Source organism: Oryx dammah, unplaced genomic scaffold (assembly GCF_014754425.2).
Source record: "Oryx dammah isolate SB20612 unplaced genomic scaffold, SCBI_Odam_1.1 HiC_scaffold_8, whole genome shotgun sequence".
Lineage (NCBI taxonomy): Eukaryota > Metazoa > Chordata > Mammalia > Artiodactyla > Bovidae > Oryx > Oryx dammah.
Window position 1 is genome coordinate 50,012,322 of NW_024070192.1, and position 27,526 is coordinate 50,039,847.

The following is a 27,526-nucleotide window of genomic DNA, read 5'->3' on the forward strand; positions in this document are numbered from 1 at the left end:
GTGTGCAGGTCAAGAAGTAACAGTCAGAACCGGATGTGAAACAACCGACTGGTTAAAAATTGAGAAAGGAGTTCACCAAGGTTGTATATTGTCACCCTGCTTATTTAACATCTATGCAGAGAATCATGAGAAATGCTGGGCCGGATGAAGCACACACTGGAATCAAGATTGCTGGGAGAAATATCAACAACCTCAGATAAGCAGATGATACCACTCTAGTGACAGAAACTGAAGAGGAACTAAAGAACCTCTTAAATGAGGTGAAAAAGGAGAATGATAAGGCTGGCTTAAAACTCACCTTTCAGAAAACTAAGACCATGGCATCCAGTCCCATCATTTCATGGCAAATAGATGGGGAAAAAGTGGAAACAGTAGCAGACTTTATTTTCTAGGGCTCCAAAATCACTGCAGATGGTAACTGCAGCCATGAAATTAAAAGACGCTTACTCCTTAGGTGAAAAGCTATGACAAATCTAGACAGTGTATTAAAAAGAGACATTACTTTGCCAACAAAGGCCCATCTAGTCAAGATACGGTTTTTCCAGTGGTCATGGATGGATGTGAGAGTTCGATAAGGAAAGCTGAGCATCAAAAAATTGATGCTTTTGAAGTGTGGTGTTGGAGAAGACTCTTGAGAGTCCCTTGGACAACAAGATCAAGCCAGTCAATCCTAAAGGAAATCAGTCCTAAATATTCATTATAAGGACTGTTGCTGAAGCTCCAATACTTTGGTCACCTGATGTGAAGAGCTGACTCATTAGAAAAGACCTTGATGCTGGGAAAGATTGAGGGCAGGAGGAGAAGGGGGCAAAAGAGGATGAGATGGCTGGATGGCATCACAGACTCAATGGTTTGAATTTGAATAAACTGAGTGAGATAGTAAAGGACAGGGAAGTCTGACATGCTGCAATCCATGGGTCTCAGAGTCGGACATGACTGAGCAACTGAACAACAACATAATCAGGGCCATGATAAGGGATTAATTTAATGTACTTAGTCGTTTGTGAATAAAACCAACTTATTTCCAATTTCTGATTTGAACAAAAATTGTCTCCCTCCCTCAATTGTGGGATTGTTCCATGATGCAGATTATATTAAATGCAGGTGCATATCACATGTAATTAATATTGAAATTAAAAGTATCTTGTGGAAGGAAACTACATTACATTTTTGTGACTTGGTACACTAGATGGGAATGTTATTAGTTTCATGACATTTGACATCAAAGAAGATATATATTTTTTAATTAATTAGTTTAGAAATTAGAAACATAAGGAAGAAATTCTCAGCTCTCTGCAGTGTGGCCTGATGTTTCTCACAGACCTGTTGTCTTTAATTCAGTAAATAATTGTTCTGCTTTCCAGAGGCGTTACTTCTGCCAGCTGAGTAGCCTAGAGCTGTGAAGGGCAACACATCCACGTCTTAAATAATTACCCTTCCTTGGCAGGGAAATTGCTTTTCCATCCATTAATAAGAGGAAAATGAATGTTTGGTCTCTAGTAAAGTAGATTAAACATGAACCCCTCTGAATGCTTGGCTGCATCTTTAACAGACTTGGCATTTTTCTGGTTATTTAAATGCTATATATTGAAAGGTGCTGGTGGTCTTGGGTTAATCATTTAAACAGTTGGATTTTTTTTTGTTTGTTTCTTGTAGTTTTCCCCATTGCTCATAGCACATGGTCAGAAAAATACCTTGTCTTGATTTTTGTTAACATTTACAGTGTCTTCTCAATTTATAGAATTAGGTGGCTTTAGGTTTTTCCTCTCACCTGACAGTTTCAGGTGTCTTAGCGTTAGTCACGTATGCTGTGTCACTAGCAGTGCAAAAGCAGCTTGAAGAGTTTATTGCCTCCTCCCCGACCCTGTCGTGGGGATGTTTCCATTAGAAGTCTGTAGTTACTCTCCTGTTTTTTCATCTTGTAAAGTGGTATCTTTTACTCACGCGTAATGAGTTACTCCTTGAAGAATTTGTTGTGTTCGCTCTACATTCATTGTGGCACTGGGCTTATATGAGAGTCAGAGGGAATTTTTCAGGTGTGATTTGCCATAAAGTACAGTAGGCAGCATGCCCACAGTCATTTTAGGGTCCCGTCAAAATGTTTAATTCCTTTAAAATGCAAAAGTATATATAAAGTTTTAATGGAATGCCTTAATATCCATAATATACATTTAAACCAGCAACTGTAGTCATAAAATAGTTTTTTCATGGAAGAGGAGGCCAATGAAGGCAAAAATGTCCAGGGTATATGAAAGTCCTAATGCAGCCCTGGATTCTGAATGTCCATCCATAAGAAGGAACCCTGCTCCTTCGCTATCACCACTGCTGCAGCAGAGGTGCTCAGGTGATACTGAATGAGCTCGTGAAAGATGAAGTCACTGAGTACATACAGTGGTTCTTTCATACTAATGAAAGATGTGAATACATACAGTGGCTCAGTTAATACTGAATGAACTAATGAAAGATGTGAATGCTTGCAGTGGCCACAGCAAACGTGCTCAGTTAATACTGAATGGATCAATGAAAGATGTGAATACATACAGTGGCATACCTACCATGTAAAAATGTGAGGTAAATATAAATGCCCATAACGCTGCAGCTGCAAATATTGTACTAGATCCAGTGTTAAATTTTGAAAAAGGTAAAAAAGGATGTCTATAACCAAGTAGATACAGGCGAAGTAGCCAAGGTTGAACTGAACTTTTGCTTATCAGGACAACTTTAAAACGGTTAAGCCTTGACTATCATTGTCCCTTTTCCTTTCCACTCTTCTCGTATACTCTGGCCCTTCTCCAGCTTCAGGCTTCTTTCAGTTTCCTCGTTCAGACTGGTCTGTATTCTTGCCATATACTAAATATATGTATATACATGTTGGAGGTTTCCCTGGTGGCTCAGACAGTAAAGAATCTGCCTGCAATTCAGGATACCGGGGTTTGATTCCTGGGTTGGGAAAATCCTCTGGAGAAGGGAATGGCAACCTACTCCAGTATTATTGCCTGGAGAATCCCATGGACAGAAGAGCTTGGTGGGCTACAGTCCATGGAGTCACACACAGTTGGACATGACTGAGTGACTAACACTCTGTCTGTACATATTATTTATTTATATATATATATATATATACACACACACATATATATAAATATATATATATATATATATCTTTAAATAGTTTGACCAGTACTCTGAAAAATTTTCAAGGATATATGTATTTCAAAGAACATATAATTAAATTCAATATGATGTTTACTTATGGTGGGGAAAGGATGGCAATGGGGAATGGATTTAGGAATGGAAGATGAAAAAGAAAACATAAAAACAGCAGTCTACTCAAACTTAATATATATAATCTAAACAAAGTCTTACCAACAGCATAGAAGAAATAATATTATTATTTAATAAAAAATAAACTAGGTTCCCCCCACTCTGATGTCATACTTTTGATTATTTCATGGGAAGATTTTGATTATTCTTGTTATTGTTGTTAGTCTTTCTTTTCAAATCATATCTTTCTGATGGGCTAAGAAAAATATTTGCTACATTTGCAAATATTCCTAAAGTGAAAGTGCTAAGTTAGATGACCCAGTTTTATCTTCCATTTAATTGTTATGTGTTACATAGTTTCTGATCTCCCCTGCCAGAACTCTGAACTAAATCTGTTGTATTTTTGTGTATACAAAGTGGAATTCATGAATAATGCTGCTTTGACCATCATTTGGCCAGTTTGCACATCTGAGACTTGTAGACCTCTTTCTTGACTCCTTTCTATGTATTGTCATTTCATATACATCTCTCTGTGACTGCTGTTTTTTTGATGTGTCTTTTTTTCCACTTGTAGGGGTAGAGTTTTGACTTTCTAACTGCTCTATTTACCATCTTATCATCTCTCTCTTCTTTCACTCTAGCTAAAGCCATAAAAATTATCTTGTTCCCTCATCCTTGTTATTGTTTTGGTTCATCTTCATTTTTCTTGAGCTGTAATTACATGATACAGATTGTGTGTACAAATGTGTGTATAGCTTGGTGAATTTCTATACACACATACACACACACACATATCCACCTCTGTATACATTCCATCCAGAAAATTTAAAGTTTCTGTTTTCACGCATCTCTGAAGTACATCAAATGCCATTCCTTTGGAAATTCCTAAATTTCCAAATTTACCTTTCAAATTAAATCTTAAAATGTTAATATATAAAATATGTCTTCTAAGCAGACTGATCTGTCTACCAAATTTCTGTTAACCTTCATTCATTTTGTATTTTATTATGAACTTGTGGCAGTGATTGTGACATTAAGTGAGTACTGCTTTTGTGTTTGTGTATTTGTATCTGTATAGGGCAATAGCATTGTGTTGGTACATAATAGTGTCCCCAAGATAACTACTTCATCTAAAAATTGTACATTTTTGCCATCCTAGTGACCTCTATGTTGTGATGATTATAATATTATATGATAAGAAAAATCATATATTTAGTTATGAGAGAAAACCACATTTTCATAAAGATATTTTATCACTTTTGTGCTTTAAATCCTATTAGTGTTTTGTGTTAACATTGTTCAGTATTAGTTAACTTTATTAAGTGAATGTTTAAACCAGAAGTAATCAACAGAAGCTTATTGTAAAATGATATGGAGATTCATAGGATCTAAAATAAAATAGTCAAATCAATCTTGAAAAAGATGAATAAATTTAAAAAAACTGACACTACCTAAGTTTCTGACTTACTTAAATATATACTTTTTAAAATAAGTATTTAGTAATATAGAAAGGATGGTTTTGGGTAAGTATGGTCGTAGATGGATGGAATAAAATCCAGGAATTGATCAAACTCTTATGATGATTTGATTTTTGACCAAAGTGTTAAGTAATTCACTATAGGGATAGCATGATTTTCTCAAGAGATGGTCCTAGAACAACTGGAATATCCATTTGGCGAAAAGTAAACTGGTTTCTCCAGTAATCATGTATGGATTTGAGAACTGGCCCATGAAGAAGTTTGAGTGCCGAAGAATTGATGGTTTTTAATTGTGGTGCTGGAGAAGACCCTTGGACAAAAGGAGATCAAATGAGTCAACTCTAAAGGAAATCAACCCTGAATATCATTGGAAGGACTTATGCTGAAGCTGAAACTCCAGTACTTTGGCCACCTGATATGAAGAGCTGACTCACTGGAAACGAGCTTAATACTGGGAATGATTGAGGGCAGGTGGAGAAGAGGGTGGCAGAGGATGAGATGGTTGGATAGCATCACTGACTCAATGGACATGAATTTGAGCAAACTCTTGGAGATGTTGAAGGACCCAGGAGCCTGGTATGCTCCATGGGGTCACGAAGAATTGGATACAACTTAGCTACTGAACAACAGCAAAACTTTTCCTTAACACCATACACAAAAATTTAACTTAAAATCAGTCATACACTTAATTTAAAACCTAATACTATAAATCTTCAAAAAGAAAATGTAAAGATTGTATCATTGTAACCCAGGAGGCATAGAGGACGATTTCTTAGATAGGACACCAAAAAAACAAACCATCAGATTGGTCATTACTTGGGAAACTTATGGTTAAGCAAGTGAACTGGTATATATAAGCTATGAGTATATATCTGATATATATATATACACATATACATATTTTTATATTTTTATAATGTAATAAAATATAATTTTAATGTATATAAAATGAAGACAAAACAATTTAAAATAAGAAAAGGATTTGAACAGTAAAGTCATGGAAAAATGGAAGTAACTATTTAGCACCCAGCATCACTGATCGCCAAGGAGCATAGCATTTTTAAACCATAAGAAACCCACCAAATACTCACTGAGGTGATTAAATTTAAGAATGTCAGCAACACCAAATGTTGCAAAATTATGGGATTCATGGGAAGGTAAAATGATACCGCCGCCTTGAAAAAACATTTTCTCAGTTTCTTATCAAATTAAATGTGCCTCAGCTCAGTTCAGTTGCGTCTGACTCTTTGTGACCCCCTGGACACAGCAGGTTTCCCTGTCCTTTACTATCTCCAGAGCTTGCTCAAACTCATGTCCATTGAGTTGGTGATGTCATCCAGCCATCTCATCCTCTGTCGTCCCCTTCTCCTGCTGCCTTCAGTCTTTCCCAGCATCAGGGTCTTTTCTAGTGAGTCATTTCTTCGCATCAGGTGGTCAAAGTATTGGAGCTTCAGTGTCAGTCCTTCCAGTGAATATTCAGGGTTGATTTTCTTTAGAATGGACTGGTTTGATCTCCTTGCAGTCCAAGGGACTCTGAAGAGTCTTCTCCAACACCACAGTTCCTCCTCCAGGGGATCTTCCTGACCCAGGAATCAAACCTGCGTCTCCTGTGTTGGCAGGCAGATTCTCTACCATTAATGCCACCGTTAATTTGTAATGACAGAAAGTCAATCAGTGGTTGCCGGGGCCAGATGATGGGGAGGGGATGGACTGCAAATAGAAGAGAATTTTTTCACATGTTCTCTATCTTGATTATGGCCTTTGGATGTGGCCGTTGGATATGGCCAGATATCTTCAGAATGGTAACAGTTTCATGTTATGTAAAGTGAAAGGAAGAAAGTAATTATTTAAATAAAGATGTTAGAATGTTTGTAAATTACAAACTTTAATAATTTTTAGATTTTCATCTCTACAGCTGTTGATGAGAAAGTATTAAATTTGTAATAATTAATACTAAAATGTACAGTTATTTATGAGTGATGATAATCTGAATTCCTGTAAAGATTTCCATTTGAGCCGACATATCAGTGGTTATGTCTGTTTTTGGAGGAGAGTGTGAATAAGCTGGTAATTTGCCTTCCAGTTCATATGTGTGCATGTGATAAAGAACCATACAATTAGGTAGGTGTTATAAATAGGATATGGCAGAAAAGACATCCCTACTCAAGTTTCCAAGATTTTATAGCATATGCCCAGTCGAGGTTTGCTACTCTTTAATTTTGCCTTTTGGGCTAACCAGCTGACGCCCAGTTGAAAAGACTTATGTTCTTATGAGGCCACAAAAACCTTAATGTTCAGTCTTCAGCTACCTCAGATTTTGGGGAACGCCATGTACCATCAGCAGCTTTAGTCCCTACCCTCTAATGCTAGCGCTCATCTATCAAACTTAAGGCTGAGAGTGAAGGAAAGGAAGCTTCCAGATAAACATACAGCAGCGCCTAAACAGCTAATCACTCTAGGCTTCCGCTTCCAGGCCCTATAATTAGAAGTCCTTCTTTTCCTTGTATTCCCAGATGACGCAAATGCTTTTTGTGGCTTGGCACCTCATTTGGGGCGTGGGTTTAGTTTATGGCCAGGCTGGAGTCTGGTTTAGTCTTCTGATGCTGCATAAATAGTTCTCAAGCCACAGTCTACTCTGTACATGTTTTTCCTTTTATGTATATCTGCTTTTTAACTTGTTTTCTAGAAAAAAAAAAAAAGCTTGTCATTTCTTCCTGCAGAATGTGTGCAAAAGAGGAAATTATAAATTCAAAGGAAGCATATTATTGGTATAGTACTACACTAGCTATTTCCTCCTTTCCTCTCTATAAATTTTTTTAAATTATTTTAAAGTTTTGTCAAAAAGTTGGACTTATTTCTGAGTTATATAAGCTGTATTTGCATGAATAAGTGGAAGAAAACGTTTTGAGACAGGATACAAGAAGATAATTGGTAGATTTTCAATGGCTAATTCTCTTAAAATTTGAAGTTGTTTTGCATACCAGTTTGAAAAACTAGGAGCATGTTGAAAAGTTTTTATTTGTGATTATCTTTTATATGCAAAACAATAAGAGTCTTGATTTGGCTAATAGGGACTACTATGTGAATGCTAATTATGAGTAAATCATTGATACGCTAATAAAAGAAAGTGAAGTTTATGTTTGGGAATGAGTAATATATTTGTGCTATAAATACAAGTGCATCACATTTCCTGTCATAATGATGTTTCCACTGAATTGTTTTTCATGTGCAGAAATAATTTTGCTGTGGGAATGTGGAATCAAAACATAGTAGTAGAATTGTGATAATTCAGACTTACTATAACTAAGTAAAAAATAGGAGTCAAGAAATACTGTCCACAAAAAGAACATGTCCAATCTTTGACATTTATTGTATGAATAACAACAGTATTTATTGACCTCATGCTGATACCTATGCACAGAATGGTTGGCAATGTTAAATAAATTGTTATAGATCTCAATAAATGACACGGTTCATCATCTAAAATATATCAGGCATACATCAATCAAAGCAAAGCTGAAGTAGTGATATTAATACCAGAGAAAATTGGCTTCACAATAAGGGAAATACTAAGGTCAAAATGGGACATTATGATAACAGAGGTGATTCACCAAGAAGTCGTAACAATCCTAAATGTGTATGAACCTAAACAAATAGGGCTCAAATTTAGGGAGCTTATATAACTGAAAAAAATATCCATAATTATGGTTGGAGATGTTAACTTCTAATCAATAATAGAACACAAAAGTAGGCAAACAAGTAAGGATGTTAAAGATCCAATAACAGTATCAGTTAACTTAATTGACACTGATAGAATACACCAAGTGTTCAGGTGTACATGGAACACTTAGCAAGATATGTTGTTCTGAGATATAAAACAAACTTTAATTTCTTATCATAATGGAATTAAACTTGAAATTAGTATATGAATAACTGGAAAATAATTTGGAAACTAAACAACATATCTTCCTGACACAGTAATCTAAGCTTCAGCTTTTAAGAAACTTGAAGAAATAGAAAATAAAACTAAAGCAAGGGCAATGAAGGGAATAGTAATAGATGGTCATGATAGCAAAAGAAGGAAGATAAATCAGTGAAATGGAAAAGAGAAAACCAGTGACACCATAATGGTTTCTTTGAGAAGTTCTAGCTAGACTGACCAAGAAAAAAAGAGAAAGGATACAAAATTTCAGTATCCTGAATGAAAAATTGGACATTACTAAAGACGCTACAGACTGTTTCCTTGAGTTACAGAGAGTAATTCTTCCAAGAAAAAACATTACAATATATTTTACATTATAAAAATTGTTACATTTTATATTAACAAAATTTAAAGAGAAATTAAATTACTATATCTGAAAGTCTTCACACAAACACAGAAAAGGCCCACATAGTTTCACTGGAAAATTCTACTGGACATTTATTAAAGTATTTCCTCTAGAAATAAGATAAAAGGAACATTATGCAACCAAACCCGCTTTACCCTAGTACCAGAAACAGACAAACACAGTATTAGAAAAGGAAATTACAAACCAGTATCCCCCAGGAACACATTCACAACAACAAAATAGTAGCTAAATCGGTGCAGCAGCATGTAATAAAGGATTTTGACAAAGTGGAGTTTATCCCAGAAATGCAAGATTGTTCCACATTTGATAACCTTTCATTATTAAAATGCACCATACTAATTGACCAAAGAAGAAAAACCACATAATCGTCTCATAGGTGCAGAAAAGCATTAGACAAAATTTGACATCTGTTTATTATTAAAACTCTCAACAAATTAGAAGGAGAAAATAATATCCTTAAGTTGATACATAGCATTTACAGAAAATCTACAACTAGCATCATGCGTAAAGATTGAATATTTTCTTCTGAAACATGGAACAAGGCATGAATATTGCCTCTCGTCATTTTTGTTTACCTCAGCAAAAATAGCAGGTCAAGAGAAAAAAAAGGCATGTAGTTCTTGTAGTGTGGAAAGGAGAAAAATCAAACTATGTCTATTCATATACTATATGTTTAGAAAGAAAATTCCATGTAATCTACATAAAAGCTCCTAGAATTTGTAGAGTATGTAGGTATGCATACAGTTCAGTTCAGTTGCTCAGTTGTGTCTGACTCTTTGCGACCCCATGGACTGCAGCACGCCAGGCCTCCCTGTCCATCACCAACTCGCAGAGCTTACTCATGCTCATGTCCATTGAGTCAGTGATGCCATCTAACCATTTCATCCTCTGTCATCCCCTTCTCATCCTGCCTTCAATCTTTCCCAGCATCAGGGTCTTTTCTAGTGAGTTAGTTCACATCAGGTGGCCAAAGTGCTGGAGTTTCAGCTTCAGCATCATTCCTTCCGATGAATATTTAGGACTGATTTCCTTTAGAATAGACTGGTTGGATCTCCTTGCATACAAATATTTATATAAATAGCAGTTACATCTCTCTATACTGCCGAGGAAAATTTGGTAATTGAAATAGAGTACCATTGATAGTAGCACTAAGGAAAAATAAGCGATATGCTTAAAAGAGAAAAAGCAAGACATATCAAGAAATATGCGATGTTCATAGATCAGATGACTCATTATTGTTAAGATGTTCATTATCCCCATTATATAGATATCGAAAAGCTGAATCTGTGTTTGGAAAGGCAAAGGAATTGGGATAGCTAAATCAATCTTGGAAAAGGTCAGAAAACAAAGACTTGCTGTATGTGATTTCCAAGCTATAGTAAGTTAAGAAAGTGTGATATTAGTGAATGATAGACACAGATATCAATGGAATGGAATAGGACTTCCAGAAAAACACTCACCCTAATATGGCCAGTCAGTCTTTGGCATGTTGACATTGAATGTAGAATAAAAGATAAACAATTTAATGAATAAAGATTAGTCTCTTCAAGAAATCCTGCTGAGACAATTGAACATCATTTCCAAAAAAGATAATTTCTAATACCTCACACTTTCTACAAAAATTAACACAAAATTGATGAAAGACCTAAATGTAAAATATAAAACTGTGAAAATGAACAGGAAACCAAAATTTTTGTGACCTTGTGTTAGGTGCATAATTCTTAGCTATGACATCTCATCAAAATTTGCTTTGTGAAAGTCAGTAGGGAATTTAAATAAATAGGCAGAGTGGAGAAAAGTTTTAAACTAGTGAATTGAGTAGGGTATTATTAGTTGTAATAGTACTCAAATTGGAACTTAGAATTCAGGTTTTGAGAAATGGAAAAAGTGAAAGTGGGTTTTAATTCCGTGGAGGAAAGTCTTTCACATTCTTTGTGATCAGATTTGCTATTTTAAAATGTTTGTGAACTCTGTGATTCCAGCATTGTAAACTTTTCTCTACTAGTTGTATGAGAACATCATAAAACCTTGACATGTAAGTATGTCACTATACTTGAATACTGATGTGACCTTAAGGTTTTATATTCCCATGGGAAAAAAAAAATCCTGTGTTTTAATTTTTAATTGTAGGAAGTTCTTATATATTTGGTCACTTTTCCCCTTCAATAGTATATTAAAGTATGATGAATGCCTTGTGAAAATATTTTATCCACATACCTAATGGTGTTTATTTTTACCTTTTTTTGGTGTGTCCTTCAGGAATGCTTCTAGTCACAACAGATACTCTTGGCCATGACTTCCACGTCTTCCAAATTTTGACTCATCCTTGGTCCTCATCACAAAGTGCTGTCCATCATTTATATACTCTTCACAGGGGAGAAACTGAAGCCAAAGTAAGTTGTATATTTTTTCAGAAGGTGTTTTCTTTGTGTAATATAACATCTAATCCAGAGGTTATTTATATCATACTGGAGCTTAACGTTAATGTTGGTGAGTTCATACTGTTTTTTAGACTGGGTCAGATAATTAAGAACTTTATCTTATTTTGACCCAGTTAATAATATAAGCAGTAGGTGAACAATGAACGTTGATAAAACAGAAGTTCAATTTATCCTTCTCTTCTTGTCCCCAAACCATTTTTTTGTTTGTTTTCTTCAAGTCCAGTCTATTAGGCATATATTCTGCAATCATGCTGAAGTAGTTATTGGTGAAATGATATGATATGTCTGGTTTGCTTTTGAATGTTCTGGCAGAACGAAATAAACTAAGACATAAGTTGAAAACAATATGCAAAGTGTTAATGATCGTTAAAGCTAGGTGATGTTGATGTTGGTGGTTCATTATAGCAGTCTTTAGACTTAGTATGTTTTAAGAAATTCCTCTAATAGAAAGTGAAAATAAAGCAGTACCTTTCACCAACATTATGCTGTTTTACTCACTTTACTGTTTTATAACAGACTTATTGTTCATTTTTGAAAACATTTTCAGCTATTGAGCATTTTCTCATTGAAATGCATTTTAGTTATGGGGTAATATAAAGAATATTGAGTTATATAAAACTATTTTGAGGTTATATAAAGAATATTTTGAAGTTTTTAATTTGAATTACATTGAAATTACATTTTAATACAGTTAGAATTTGCATCATTAATTATAGAATTTTTACATCTAGGAATTATTACATTTTAAAATTATTATTGCTGAGGTATAGTAGGTTATATATTGTTTTGTATTAGATTTATGTTTTCCTGCTTTGCCGTACTCTATTTTGAGATCCAATACTTTTTCAGAAAAATTTTTCTTGTATTTTATATGTAGAATGTGAAAGTGAAAGTCGCTTAGTTGTGTCTGACTCTTTGCGACGCCATGGACTGTCCATGGAATTCTCCAGGCCAGAATACTGGAGTGGGTAGCCTTTCCCTTCTCCAGGGAATCTTCTCAACTGCATTGTGGGCAGATTCTTTACTAGCTGAGCCACAAGGGAAGCCCAAGGACACTGGAGTGGGTAGCCTATCCCTTCTCCAGGGAATCTTCCCGACCCAGGGAATAAAACTGGGGTCTCCTGCATTGCAGGTGGATTCTTTACCAACTGAGCTATCAGGGAAGCCCTTATATAGAACATACTTTCTGACAAGTATTATGCTAATTTTTGACTGTTTTCAGTTTCATTTTTGTTATTGCATTAGTTTGGAACTCGAAAACAATGTGTAATTAAAAGTAATAATTGTGGTCTTTTCTTTGTTAATAGTACCTCTTATTTTTAAACTTTCTACCATGCTGTTTTGACTTACTTTAGCTTTGTGGTACAGTTTGACATCGGGAAGCATGATGCTTCCAACTTTGTACTTCTTGATTATGATTGCTTTTGTTATTGGGGTGTTTTGTGGTTCCTACAAATTTTAGGATTGTTTTCTAATTCTGTGAAAATGCCATTTGAATTTTGATGGAGATTGCATTGAATCTGTAGATTGCTTTCAATAGTGTGGACATTTTAACAGTATTGGTTCTTTTAATTCATGAGTATGGAATGTTTTTTCATTTATTTGTGTCTTCTTCAGTTTCTTTCATCAATATCTTATGGTTTTGAGTGCACAGGTCTTTCACTTCCTTGGTTAAATTTTCCTATGTATTTTATTCTTTTTGATGCAATTGTAAATGCTTTTGGCTTTTATGAAAGTGCTTTCAGCTCCTCACCATTGAGTATAATGTTAGGTGTGGACTTGTCATATATGACCTTTATTATGTTGAAATATATTGAAATGTATGTTGAAATATATTCCCTCTGTACCCACTTTAATGAGTTTTTATCATAAATGGTTGTTGAATTTTTGTCAGATGCTTTTTCTGTTTCTATTGGGATGGTCGTATGATTTTTATTTTTCATTTTGTTGATGTGGTGTGGATCTCAGCACCTAGATGCAGACTGATTGGAAGCTGAGCCCTCAGACAGCAGCTTTTAAAGTATGCAAATATACTGCTTTCAGGGGAAGACTGGGAGAAGGACATTTTTAGTCTGCTGTCTTTGTGCTGTGGCCTGAGTGGATAGTGGGCTAGGAAAAGTCACTTAAAACTATATAAATATCCCATTCCTCATCAAACTTTTTATTACTTTTATTTACATATATCATTTGGTTGAATAGATTCTTCGTTAAATGAGTTATATTCATTCAAAATTTATTTTAGTACTCAGAACAGCCCGGATTTGGCCAGTTAGAGCCTGTTAGTTTGACATCTATTAGCTTGACATCTTTGATATCTATTAGCTTATAATGTGTACATTATTCTTTGACACTGTCCTTACTTTCTGGCACAATGAAGTTGCTTTCTCCTGTTTAATAACCATTTGCTGTTACTGCTTTCGTATGGAAGTTTTCAATTAGATGAGCATTTTAGTAAAGATTTCCTATTTCAGTATAAAATGTGCTGCTAGGCACATGTTACTTCTTTGAGAAGACTTTTTTCATTGATGTATAGTTGATGTACAATATAAGTTGCAGGTGTACAGCATAGTGATTCACAGTTTTTGACGGTTATATTCCATTTATAGTTACCAAACAATACTGGCTATATTCCCTGTGTTGTACCATACAGGGCACATTTCATTTCTTTTAATTTTTTAACAAGTAATGTTATCTGTTTATCTTTGGCGGGGTCTTCACTGCTGTGTGGGCTTCTCTCCAGTTGTGGCACGCGGGGGCTGCTCTAGTTGTGGTGTGTGTGCTTCTCTTTGCGGAGGCTTTTCTTGTTGCAGAGCACGGGCTCCATGGCATGCAGGCTTCAGGAGTTGCAGCGCGTGGCCTCAGAAATTGCAGCTCCCAGGCTCAGTAGTTGTGGTGCATGGGCTTAGTTGTTCCATGGCTTGTGAGATTTTCCCAATCAGAGATCCAAACTGTGTCTCCTGCATTAGCCGGCTGCTTCTTTACCACTGAGCCACCAGGAAAGCCCCACATTTTATTTCTTTATTGTTTTTTAATCCCTGTCCTGTCCTCCCTACTTACTGATATGCTCCTCCTCCAGTAATTTGAACATTTTAAGCACCGACACCTTGTGAAACATTTACATCCATTTTTGATACCTCTTTTGCATTAACATTATTTGTCATTCGATTTCTAACACGAGAACAGAGATCTTGCTTAAACTTTTTGGGGTCTCTCATCCGTAAAACAGTGTGCTGCACATGGACAAATGTTTGTAGGTGTAATATTTGCTAATGCCAATGGTATTCCTGTTTAACAGGTAGGAAAACCAGATAGGCATTATTAAAATTGTGTTGTTCTATGTCACACCCTATAATTTAGGAGATTGGAAAATTTTAAACCTTAAACATCAAGATCTAAGGAAACACAATTGATAACCATAAAATTAATTTTTATAAATGTATACTGAAATGATTTTGACATGATATATAAAATTTAACACTGATGATGAAATCTGTATGGCAAGTAATCTGTCTGTCTTTGAGTATTTTAAAATCATGTCACTCTGGAATCTTCCAAGAACTCTGAGGAAACTTTAATCATGCAAGGAAAAAAGGATCAAATATGTGGATCTAATTATGTTGACTTAAGTTGTTTTATGATCTATGACTTGGGATATCCTCTGCATCTGACAGTAATTTTCCTCATAAAGTACATGTGTAGTTAGCAAAATATTCTTAGTTTTCATCAGTAAAGTCATATGTAGTAAAACGTTACGGTATTTAAAAATATACTTCTGTAAAGTCTTACTGAAGCTGACACTAGTAGTTTTTGTATTTAACATGCTAATTTTTATATATGGTACACTTGCTTTAGAAACCTCTGCATATTAGAAACATGTTACTTCTATTTTATCAGAGCAATCCTGCAAAATGGTATGATTAATATGTTTAATTCTCAAGGAGGAAAGTACCTGTGTGTGCATGCTCATTTGTGTCCGACTCTTTGCAATGCCATGGACTGTATGTAGCCTGCCAAGCTCCTCTGTCCATGGCATTTCCCAGGCAAGAGTACTGGAGTGGGTTGCCATTTTCTTCTTCAGGGGATCTTCCCTACCTAGGAATTGAACCCACATCTCTTGTGTCTCCTGGGTTGGCAGGTGGATTCTTTGTGATGGTCAGTTCAGGAAAAAGCCTATGGTACAGGAAAGGGGGACCCAAATGGAGTCTAGACTCCTTTGGTGATGAGATATTGGTGAGTCTAGGAAGACCAAGATCATGGAGTTCTCAGGTCTGAGTATCAGAGAGATGAAAGCTACAAAGAAAAAACCCTTGAGATCTGCTGAGAAATCTGCAACCATGGGAAGAACCACCATCATACCAGTTGGAAGAAGTAAAATTACATTAAAGATGACATACAGAAAATCTAATGAATACCACAAAAAAGTTAGAACTAATGGGTGATTTTAACAAGACTTCTGGGTACCATATACTAGAAACAAACAATTGTCAATTTAAAACAAAATTGTTAAATTTAAAAACAATGAGCACATCACATGTAGGACTGTATTCTAAAACTGTAAAACATCACTGAGAGTAAAGATCTGATTAAATAAAGAGTTAAACCATATTCTTGGGCTGCAGTACATAATATTGTTAGAATATAATTTCTCTCCAAACTGATTTGTATATTCAGTGCCATCTCCATTAAAATCCCAGCAGTATTAAACATTTTTGATAAAAATTAATAAGCTATTTCTCAATTTTATATACAACTGCATAGTACTTATACTGGGCAAAATAATATTGAAACAGAAAAAGTTGGAGCATTACCTAGTAATTAGACTTAATAAAGGTATAGTAACAGGCACATTTCCATACATGTGTACAATTGATTTTTGACAAAGGTGCAAAATGAAGACAAGTTAGTCTTTTCAACAGTGGTAATGGACTGACTGGGTATTTATGTGTGAAAAATGAGTGTTAGCCCATGTCTCATTCCATATACAAAAATGAACTCATACTAGACCATAGATTTAAATATATAAAATCTATGATTGTAAAGCTTTTAGAAGAAAACACAGGAGAAACCCTTTGAGTTAGACTCAAGTTGTCTGGTATCTACACCACATTTTAAGGGAACTCTCAACAAGTGAATGAGTGGAGGAGCTGGCTCTTGCACACAGTTCTGTTGGGAATGTACAGTGGTACGGCTACTCTGGAAGATAGTTTGGCAGTTTCTGAAAATCTTCACATGAGCTTGCCATACCACCCAGCAACTTCAGTTATGGGGAGTCCATAACATAAAATTCACATTGTATACAAATTTACTGCACATTTCTTTCCTGTGGTTGTCATAGCAAATTACCTTAAAATAACAGAACAAAACCAAATGGCCTTAAAATAACAGAAGTCTATTTTCTCTCATTTCTGGAAGCCCAAAGTCCAAAATCAAGGTGTTGGCGAGGCTGCATTCCCTCTAGAGTTCTAACAGAGAATCTGTTCTTTGCCTTTGCCAACTTCGGATGACTCAGCATTTCTTTCCTTGTGGCTAGATACCACTCCAGTATTTACCTTTGTGGTCTCATTTCTTCCTTCTCTTCTCTGTGTCTTCTCCTCATCTTTGTATCTTTTAAGGGTACATTAAATAAGTATTTAATATAATTAAATGATTCCATTTAATATTAGCACTGATAATCCAGGATAACTTCTGATCTAGATATTAATCACGTATTTTGTCATATTAGGTAATAGTCACTCTTTGTACTATAATGTAGTGCACGTAGGTTCCACAGATTAGGATCTGGATATGTCTTGTTTTGAGCCACTGTTTACTTCATTACAGTCCACCCTCTCTGAACCCTCCAATTCAGGAAAATTTCATGTAGAAAATACGTTTACCCCATACAAATACCCCTGGAAATCTCAGCACGTTACAACATCAGTTCTTAACAGTAAAATCTCTTTAAAATGTCATCAGACTAAGTTCACATCTCCTCATCAAAATTTTCCAAATTAGGTATAGTTGTCACCCTGTGTATGATCCATCCTGGAGCAAAATTCCTTTTGATCTGTGTAGGAGAAGGTATAGAGAGAATGAGGCAGAAAAAAATACATGGAGAAATAAAGATGGGAAACGTTGCAGATTTATTGAAAGACACATTTTGAATATGACAAAGCTGAAGTTTAAGAATGACATAGTAAATTTTCTGGAAACCAAAACAAATCTTGAAAGTAGCCAGAGGAAAATAACACATACAGAGAAAAAACATTTTCAAACTGTTGACTTCTTATCAGAAACCATGGAAGTCAGAAGGCAGTGGAATATCTTGTTTAAAGGACTGAAAGAAAAAAGTACTGGTAATAAAAAATTCTCCATCTAGCAAGAGTATCATTTAAGAATGATGAAGTGAAGTGAAGTGAAGTCGCTCAGTCGTGTCCGACTCTTTGCGACCCCATAGACTGCAGCCTGCCAGGCTCCTCTGTCCATGGGATTATGTAGGCAATAGTACTGGAGTGGATTGCCATTTCCTTCTCCAGGGGATCTTCCCAATCCAGGGCTCGAACCCGGGTGTCCTGCATTGTAGACAGAGGCTTTACAGTCTGAGCCACCAGGGAAGTCCAAGAATGATGAAGTGAACAGTAAACTTTGCAAATCCACACTGTTGTGCAGGGAGAAAGGATAACCAGAGCAAACTTGGATATTTTGGAAGTAATGAAATATCTGAGAAATGATCAGCTTCACATTAAAGAGGAATTTCCCCCCTTTCTTAATTCATTTAAAATATAAATGTTAACATTTTAAATTTAATGTTGATTTAATGTTTACTTTCTTATATGTAAGAAATTTATACATTTTCTGGGGCTTATATTGTATACATGTAATACATATGATAACTATAGCATAATACCATTGGTGGTTGGGTGGGAATGGGTATATGGAATTATACTGTTCCAAGGTTCATTTATACTGTACCTAAAAATACAAAACTTCCTTTAAAATGTTTAATTAATTCAAAAGTAATTTTGCCGAAAGGGAAGAACAGAGACACAGGACAGAGAGGATAAAGAGAAAACAAAATTAAATAGTACATCAAAATTCAACCATGTAAATCATATACTAAATACTGACATATTTCAGCCCAAAGAACTCTAAACTAAAGGGACAAATTACCTACTAAAGATTGTCTTTGAGTCTTTAATATAATGATAGTTAAAACATGTCAAAAGGTATGTCATGCAAATAATAAACATATGAATATTAAAAATTTGACTATATTAATATCAAGTAAGAAAGAGGTTAAGACAAAAGACTATTACCAGAGATATTTCACAATGTTCAAGAGTCAAATTATCAGGAAGATTTAAATGTCTGTGCACCTAAAGCTAAGTTTAATAACACTTTCTATTTGATGTGGCTCAGACGGTAAAGAATCCGCCTGCAATGCAGGAGACCTGGGTTCGCTCTCTGAATTGGGAATATCCCCTGGAGGAGGTCACGGCAACCCACTCCAGTACTCTTGCCTGGAGAAGCCCCATGGACAGAGGAGCCTGGTGGGCTACAGTCCATGGGGTCGCAAAGAGTCATACACGACTGAACAACTAAATACATAAGGAAAAAAGGGCAAATTTCTGAGCAGTCCTGTTAACTATATTGTCCAGAACAGCTAACCCCCAGCACCTGTAGTATATTTATGCTTTTAAATTGTGACATCTTGTATACTTCGTATGATAGGAAGCAATGGACAGTAGATGGGCAAAGGTGCATTACTGATGAATTTGGATGGAAATCACTATGCAGGGCAGGGCAAAGCGGCTATGATGAGCGGCTTGACTCTACCCTTCTTCACCAGTGGCTGACTCGCACCTTGGGCCTTAGTGACCCGGATTCTTCTGTTACCAACCATGATGTGTTTGTACAGCTCCTGGCCCTAAAAGAGGGACATCTGCAATCTGCCAGTATATAATCTCGTTCATGGCACACCAGACCATTGGCAAGGCCATTGACAGATGCCCACATTTCATTATAAATATAACATTTCTATTAATAGTCCTTAGGGGGATTATCTAAAGCAGGGATCCACAAACATCTTTAAAAAGCCAGAAAGTAAAATAGCTGTGCATTCTATATGTTCTTTGTCATACCTGTCATTGTAGCACAAAAACGTCCATACAAAAATGAATGGGCATCACTGGCCCACGGTTATAGTGACTCCTCAATTAAAGCAGAGGCGACAGCTTTCCATTATCCTGCTGTGCTGATTGATCCTTACGTTTGTCTATCCCAGTTTTTGTTGGTGCTGTGCAGCTGCTCTGGGCTTGTGGATACCATCACTATTCATCTTAGCCAAACATCAGTGAGTCAGGCATTCAAAGGAAACTCTGTGATTCAAGGGCTTATTGAACCACTGGCATTGCTTCAGGCAGTAGAGTAGGTGATAAAGTAGTTGTAAAAACAAGGTGCTCCTGGGGGTGTTCTGGAACACATTCTGGAGTATACCCTTCCCACTTGACTAGCAATCCCTCTTGGAACCTTCCACCATGCTCATCATTGGATTGGAATTGACTTGTCCCAGTACGGGTCTGGAAAAAATCACAACGCTCCGTGAGTCAGTTGTTCAGTGTCGAGAACCCAGAAGCAGGTTAGTAGCTGCCATCTAAAAGAGGGAGTGTGCTTGGATGCTGGCTCAGGCAGGTGGCGATGTTGTACTGGGATAACACCTCTGCATGCTTTAGCAGCCATTAAGTCTCCACCTTCACTTTTTCCTTGGATTCTGATGTGTCTGTTACATAACATGGGAAGAAACGGAAAGCCTAGTAGGTGAGCTGCTATGGGCTTCAGTCTTCATGGCAGAGGATACTCCCCGACACATAGAAGCATGTAAGTACAATCAATTAAGCCATTAATACTAGTTGTTCAGTTCAGTCACTCAGTCATGTCTGACTCTTTCTGACCCCGTGGACTGCAGCACCCCGTGGCCTCCCTGTTCATCACCAAGTCCTGGAGTTCCCTCAGATTCATGTCCATTGAGTCGGTGTTGCCATCCAACCATCTCATCCTCTGTCGTCCCTTTCTCCTCCCTCCTTCAATCTTTCCCAGCATCAGGGTCTTTTCAAATGGGTCAGTTCTTCGTATCAGGTGGCCAAAGTATTGGAGTTTCAGCTTCAGCATCAGTCCTTCCAATGAACACTCAGGACTGATCTTCTTTAGGGTAGACAGGTTGGATCTCCTTGCAGTCCAAGAGATTCTCAAGAGTCTTCTCCAACACCACAGTTCAGAAGCATCAATTCTTTGCTGCTCAGCTTTCTTTATAGTCCAACTCTCACATCCATCCATGACTACTCGAAAAACCATAGCTTTGACTAGACAGACCTTTGTTGGCAAAGTAATGTCTCTGCTTTTTAATATGCTGTCTAGGTTGGTCATAACTTTTCTTCCAAGGAGCAAGCATGTTTTAATTTCATGACTGCAGTCACCATCTACAGTGATTTTTGAGCCCCCCCAAATAAAGTCTGTCACTGTGTTCCCATCTATTTGCCTCAAAGTGATGAGAGCAGATGCTATGATCTTAGTTTTCTGAATGTTGAGTTTTAAGCTAACCTTTTCACTCTCCTCTTCACTTTCATCTTTAGTTCTTCTTCGCTTTCTGCCACAAGGCAGAAACTGCCACTAGTTGTATTCATGAACATAAACTACAATAGTACACCCCGCTGTGGCTCAGCGGTGAAGAATCTGCCTGCCAATGCAGGAGACGCGGGTTCAGCCTTACTTTTGGAAGATATTCTCAAGAAGGAAATTGTGACCCACTCCAGTGTTCTTGCCTGGAGAATCCCATGGACAGTGGAGTCTGGTGGGCTACAGTCCATGGGGTCGCACAGAGTTGGACACGATTGAGCACGCACACATGCATGCACAAGGTCACGTTAGTTCTCTGAACTGTGCTTACGCTTTGTTCTGGGGTGTTTTCTGCTTCCACGAGGGTATGGGCTGTCTCCCCTTACACGAGGACATGGACTAATGTGTTTAAAGTGCTCATGCCCGTTTTTCCAGTGACAGCTGCCAGGTGATCTCATTATCCCCTGTCTTGGTGGCGGGGGAGGCCAGCCTGCAGATACGATGGGAGCAGCCACGAGTGTTAGCCTTTTTTCCTCATTTGGCCAAAAGCGTTCATGCCAGTTATTTCTGGATGAGCAGCGGTGCTGCTCAGCAGCGTCCAGGGAGGATCCAGGCACAGCAGCCCCTTCCTTTCTGTCCCCACTCCTAGCACTGCCATGGTTCACACTGTAGTCCTCGGCGTGCTGGGGCCACCCCTCATCCTCGTCTCCACTCAAGTTCAACCTTCAGCGGGAGTCGGCTCCAGTGGCGCTGCTGGCACCGTGGTGTTCCCAAGGTGTCACACCCGCGTTTTGTTTGTTTCGATTTTTATTGAAATAATCGTAGATTCATGTGCACTTACAAGAAATTGTACTAAGAGATCCCATGTACGTTTTACGCAGTTAATCCCAGTGCTGCCATTTTGCAAAACTAGAGTATGTGACAACCAGTATACCGACACTGGTGCAATGTACTGGCCTCCAGGTTTCACCTGATGTGCTTGTGCTCATGTGTGTGTGTGTGTGGAAGTGTATATATTTTAATCACATGTGCTGGTTTGTGTGTCCTCCACTGCTGTCAAGATACTGAACAGTCCCCTCATGTTACCCTTTTGTAAGTAACCTAACTTCCACAGTTTGTTTAAACATTCACCTGAACTATTTACAGTTTTCATTGTTATGAATATGTTATGTGAACAGAGTTTTCATTTCTCTGACATAGATGCCCAAGACTTCAGTGTGCTACTTATTTTAGCTCATTTTCAAATTTTTAGCACCTAGCTTTAAAAGGCTTCCCCTGAATATGTTATTGACTACATAAATGAATCTGAAGAATCGATATGGGGAGGGAGTAGGCAGATGAGTTAGACGCTATGTATGGATTATCTGTCTTAACCACATCTCCATTTAAGCAACTTATTCTCACACCAGCTTATTGCTTTTAACCTTGTTGCTTTGTCAGTTAGACCATTTTAAATGAAAGTGTGTTTATCAATTTTGAAAGAGAAATCATTGAACTGTTGGGTTGGGAATATCTATGTTGTTTTTAGTAGTAGCTAAGTTGTGTCCAACTTTTTTGGGACCCCCATGGACTGTAGCTCACCAAGCTCCTCTGTCCATGGGATTCTCCAGGCAAGAATACTGGAGTGGGCTGCCATTTCCTTCTCCAGGGGATCTTCCCAACCCAGGGATTGAACCTGGGTCTCCTGCATTGGCAGGCAGATTCTTTATCACTGAGCCACCAGGGAAGCCCATATTAATATATTGTATATTAATTAATGTTATATAGTCATTCTTGGGCACATAGCTTATTTTAAATGTTTTCCTTTGTTTTCGTTAAACATAACCTCATCTGATGGCTTGGACCTTGACCAGTTAGTGTTTGTGATATGGGACTTGTCTTTATGGTTTGATTGCCATTCTTAACAGGCTTCTGAAGGATAGTAAGTACCCTGGGATTTGAGATATTTTATCTGAGTACTCTCTGCTTTCAGGTTTTCTTTCTTTTTAAAAGGGAGTTGGAAAGGGAATTGGTAATTGAATCCTTAGGCATATATTTGGCTACAGAAATAAAAACACAGGGTTTATTTCTCACCTTACAAGAAGGCTGCCGCTGGTTTTAGTACAATGTCTCAGTGACTTTCTTTTTCTTGTGATCACTTTGTAATTGTCACTCCGCTAGGCATCGTTTCTGAATTCAAAGCAGTAAGATGAATTCACACAGTAAGGACAGCTTCAGTGATGTTAATTCCTTTTATGAGGAAAGTGGATACTTTCCCAGAATACTGCAGCAGCATCCTGCTTTTGTCTGGCTGATCATAACTGTGTCAGCGCCTGCTGTAAGAGAGGCTGTGGGCAGTGCATAGGAGGCATCTGTAGTGGTGGCAGGTGAGGTTGTGAAGGCAGGAGGTTGGGTGTTCCATGTGCCATCCACTAGTTACATCTGTATAACCATAAATCAAAAGTATCGTGCACTTTCATCATCTCAGAAAGTTTCCCCTGGCCCTTTTCAGTCAATCTACTGCCCCACTCACACCTTAGGAAATCATTGCTTTTACTTAATTTTTTAAAAAAGTATCTTTTACATGATTTCTAAGGTTTGGTATGGGGCTACAGGGCTGCGATTCCTGGTCAGTTAATTAATTTTTCTAGCTCCATATTAGAGACTTAAGGTCAGTTGCAGAGTCCTTATCTGAGTGTTCAAAAACTGCAGATTTCTTGATCGTGTCTCCCCCAAGACTTCCTAACACCTCCTGAATTGTAATTCTGAATGTGGCATCAAAGATCTGTATTTCTTCTAGATAATCTAGGTGCTTCTTAGCACACTAAAGTTAGGGAATATCTACTTTAGATTTTAGGATGTTAAAATAACCCTAAAATTTTAAACTGCTGTTACTGGTTAATTGAAACCATGGAGTAAATTGGTGGCATAAATTTAGAGCCTTGTGTGATGCTGATTACTGTGTCTTAGATTCCTAAATGTAATAACACTTAATTCCAGTGCTCAAATACTGTTGTTTTTTATGTAATTTGAATTCAGCCTGTTCTGTGAATGAATATATTCTTGTGGTTTTGTTTTAATAAAATGTTGGACATAATTATTCCGTATATGTCTGCTATATTAGATTTTTGTTGCCCCAAATATTGTTTGGGTGAATAAATCAATGAAATTGATTTAGATTGCTGAAAAAATGTTTGTATAAATTAGAATTACTGAAATATAGCTGTACTAAGTTTTAAGAAAAATGTAGTGTTCTACAGGCCTAATTGGTTTCTCATAGCTAAATTTTGCATCATTACAATAAGAAGCAAGTGTGAGATGTTTAAATATGCCAAATAATGCATTTAAAGAGCAATAAATTATTAACTAATAGAAATTTGCAGAACAATTAAGCACTGTGTATTTCTCATTTATATCTTGTTAAACATGCTGACATTTGCTTATTTAAAAGCTCAAAACTGATGATAATGAGTGTCCTAATGAGGGTTCCCCATCTCTTATTTTTAACAAATGTGAAAAACCACCCAACTTGTTTGATAATATGGAGAGTTACATCATTTTGCATTTTGTGGATAGGCGACTTGTTATCCTCTGTAACGTTATTTAAAAGATTAAACTTTCCCTAGTTTCTTGACTGCTGATGTCTTCAGCAACTCGTCTCTGCTCATTTATGTATCCTGATGTGTCTTTAAGGTCATAGAGCAGAATTACTTCTCTAACAGCAGTTTTCTAAATAAGCTTTTAGCGAGATTCTGTCTTCTTGCCTTGATATTGTTTGTTACCACCACCTCATTTCAGAAGTATTCTTAAAAGAAGGAAACTTCTTTTCCTTGACAAGACCAAGAAGTTGTCTTGATTATAAGTGTTTTGGAAAAAGGTTTTAGATAACATGGTTTAGTCCCACTGATGATGGAATGTAAGTTACTCAATAAGCCTAAAGATTTTTTTATTTATTTGATTCTGGCTTGTGTTAATGTGTATGATAGAACAATATTAAATTCGTCTGGTGCTGTGTTTCTTCTCTCTTGCTTCTGCTATTTACCCTTTTCTTTGGCCTGCTGCTTCCTTTTCTTTTGCTTTTCTGTTGTTTAGCTGAAAGTTACTGTAGGCGAAGAACTTGAGGAACGACTTTCTATTTGTAATTCTAGACTTGCTGGGAGTTAAAATTTCTCACATAAAGAATCAGGAGATTCTTTAATTATAACATTAACGTGGCATTTGGGATGTGTCACAATAATTGAAATGGGTGGGCATGTGGTTCAGTTTAGGGTTTATCTGTGTATTGATCATTTTTGTATATCAGTCGTCTTGCAATGAAATACTTGTTTGATGTGTAAAACTAAAATTTCTTCTTATTTCAAAGGTTCTAGATTCTTGTACTTTGATGAATACTTATAGCTTTTATTTGTAGGATATTTCTGGAATGTTAGTCAAGATTTTGAGCTGAATTTAGGCTTATCAAAGATTTAATATATTGAAAATTAGCTTCTTGGATTGCTTGAAGAGTTTTACTTAGTTCATGTTATAATACTAGCTACTATTTTTCATATTCATATAATAGAGACACACGTGCATTTTTCATGTTAAATCCTACTCATCAGCATCTTTAAATTACCATACTTTTGTTGTCTGGTTTATTTTTTTAAATACTGTTTGACAGTTGCTTTATGTTCTGGAAAATTAGTTTATCATTTAGTCAGTGTAGAAATCTTTCTTATGTACCTGTGACTTGCCTGTTTTTCAAGAGACTGTGGTTAAAACAGTATTGAATTTTACTTGGCTATCTTTTTAAAGTATAAAAATAAATAGAGATTTTTGTTTAAATTGTCACCATTAGACTGGTTTCAAGATAAAAGGAATAAATTCAGTTTGTTAATTTGAAAATACTGGAAATTCCATATTAGTGTCTTGTCTGATCACTGTCATACAATTTAGTGACTAACTTTACCTGGATCAGGTCTGTGGCCAGCCAGTTGTTTCTGTAAAAAAGTTCTTTTTTTAATGAACGTAACTGCATGCATTGATCTGTATATATTTTCTATGGTCACTGACACTGGAAGGGCAGAGCTGAGTAGTTGAAACAGCTGAAAGAGAGCATATGGCCTGCAGTGTTTGCCAACCACTGCAATACATAAGTTTTTGTTTTTAAATTGTTCTCATGGCCGAAATATTCCACTGTGTGTATGAATGTATCACATCTCTTTTCTCCAGTCACCTGTTGATGGGCATTTGGGTCGTCATAGGTGGGCTGCCGTCTTTGGGGTCGCACAGAGTCGGACGCGACTGAAGTGGCTTAGCAGTAGCAGCAGCAGCAGAGTGTTTTGAGACATTTTCTCTTCCTGCTTCTCTTCAGGGTCCTTTAGCTGCTGTGTTTATTGAAGGAACTCCTACCTAACTTTCCTTCAGCTAGCCTTATCTCCACTACAAATCCACTCACCTGCATTTCACTCCCACAGTCGTCCTTCAAGAACTGAACGCTCTGTTTTTCTTTGGCTGTGCCATGCTGCTTGTGGGATCTTAGTTCTCTGCCAGGGATGGAACTCGGACCCACGGCAGTGAAAGTGCTGAGTCTTAACCACTGGACTGCTAGGGAGTTGCTCGGAATTGAAATCTTTACTGCACTCTTTTCTAAGTAAAATCCAGACACCACTTGCTCTGACTTTCATGTTGTTTCTGGCATACAGAATTACTTGCCACTCATTTCCATCTTGAAAGTGAAAGTGTCAGTCTCTCAGGTGTATCTGACTCTTTGTGACCCCATGAACTGTAGACTGCCAGACTCCTCTGTCCATGGAATTCTCCAGACAAGAATACTGGAGTGGATTGCCAGTCCCTTCTCCAGGGGATCTTCCTGAACAAGGGATTGAACTTAGGTTTACCATCTGAGCCATGTGGGAAGCCCCTTCCATCTTGTCTATGCATTTATATCCAAAGTAGAATATCTTAATACGTCTGAATTAGAATGCTTTTCTCTCCTTTCTTTATAAATATATCCTACTTCAAAACTCATTTCCAGAACCCAGAACTATTCAGATCATGTTTTTTGATGTCACTCCTGATCCTGTATCTACCCTCTCGAACATCTCCTCTTTGCCTGTCACAAGCAGATTTTGTATATTCCTTCTCTTTTGTTACCACTGTGCCTCATATGTAATAGTTATTTCACTTTTATATGTTATATTTTTGTTAATTTCTTATGTCTTTCCTTCCTTGTAGGCTGTGAGCTCAAGGATGATTTTATCTGCCTCTTGTTTTTAGTGTTTATTAACATGTTACCTAGCAGGTATTTGTTGAACAAATGATTAGATTAATAACTTCACCTTGTATGCATTGTATAATGTATGTTTTAATTTTTCTCTTCTATACTTTTTGGAAGGCAGATGCCTTTAAAGAAATGAATATTATCCATGTGTATATATATATA

The 27,526-nt window shown here is 36.8% G+C and overlaps 1 protein-coding gene across 1 annotated transcript in view; it reads left to right on the forward strand.

The window, feature by feature from the left end:
- BCAS3 (BCAS3 microtubule associated cell migration factor) overlaps positions 1-27,526 on the forward strand; it is a 598,439-nt gene that overhangs the window by 197,383 nt on the left and 373,530 nt on the right. Inside the window, exon 15 of the mRNA XM_040244470.1 lies at positions 11,351-11,484. Coding sequence (XP_040100404.1) covers positions 11,351-11,484 — 134 coding nt within the window. The remainder of the gene's footprint in view (positions 1-11,350; positions 11,485-27,526) is intronic.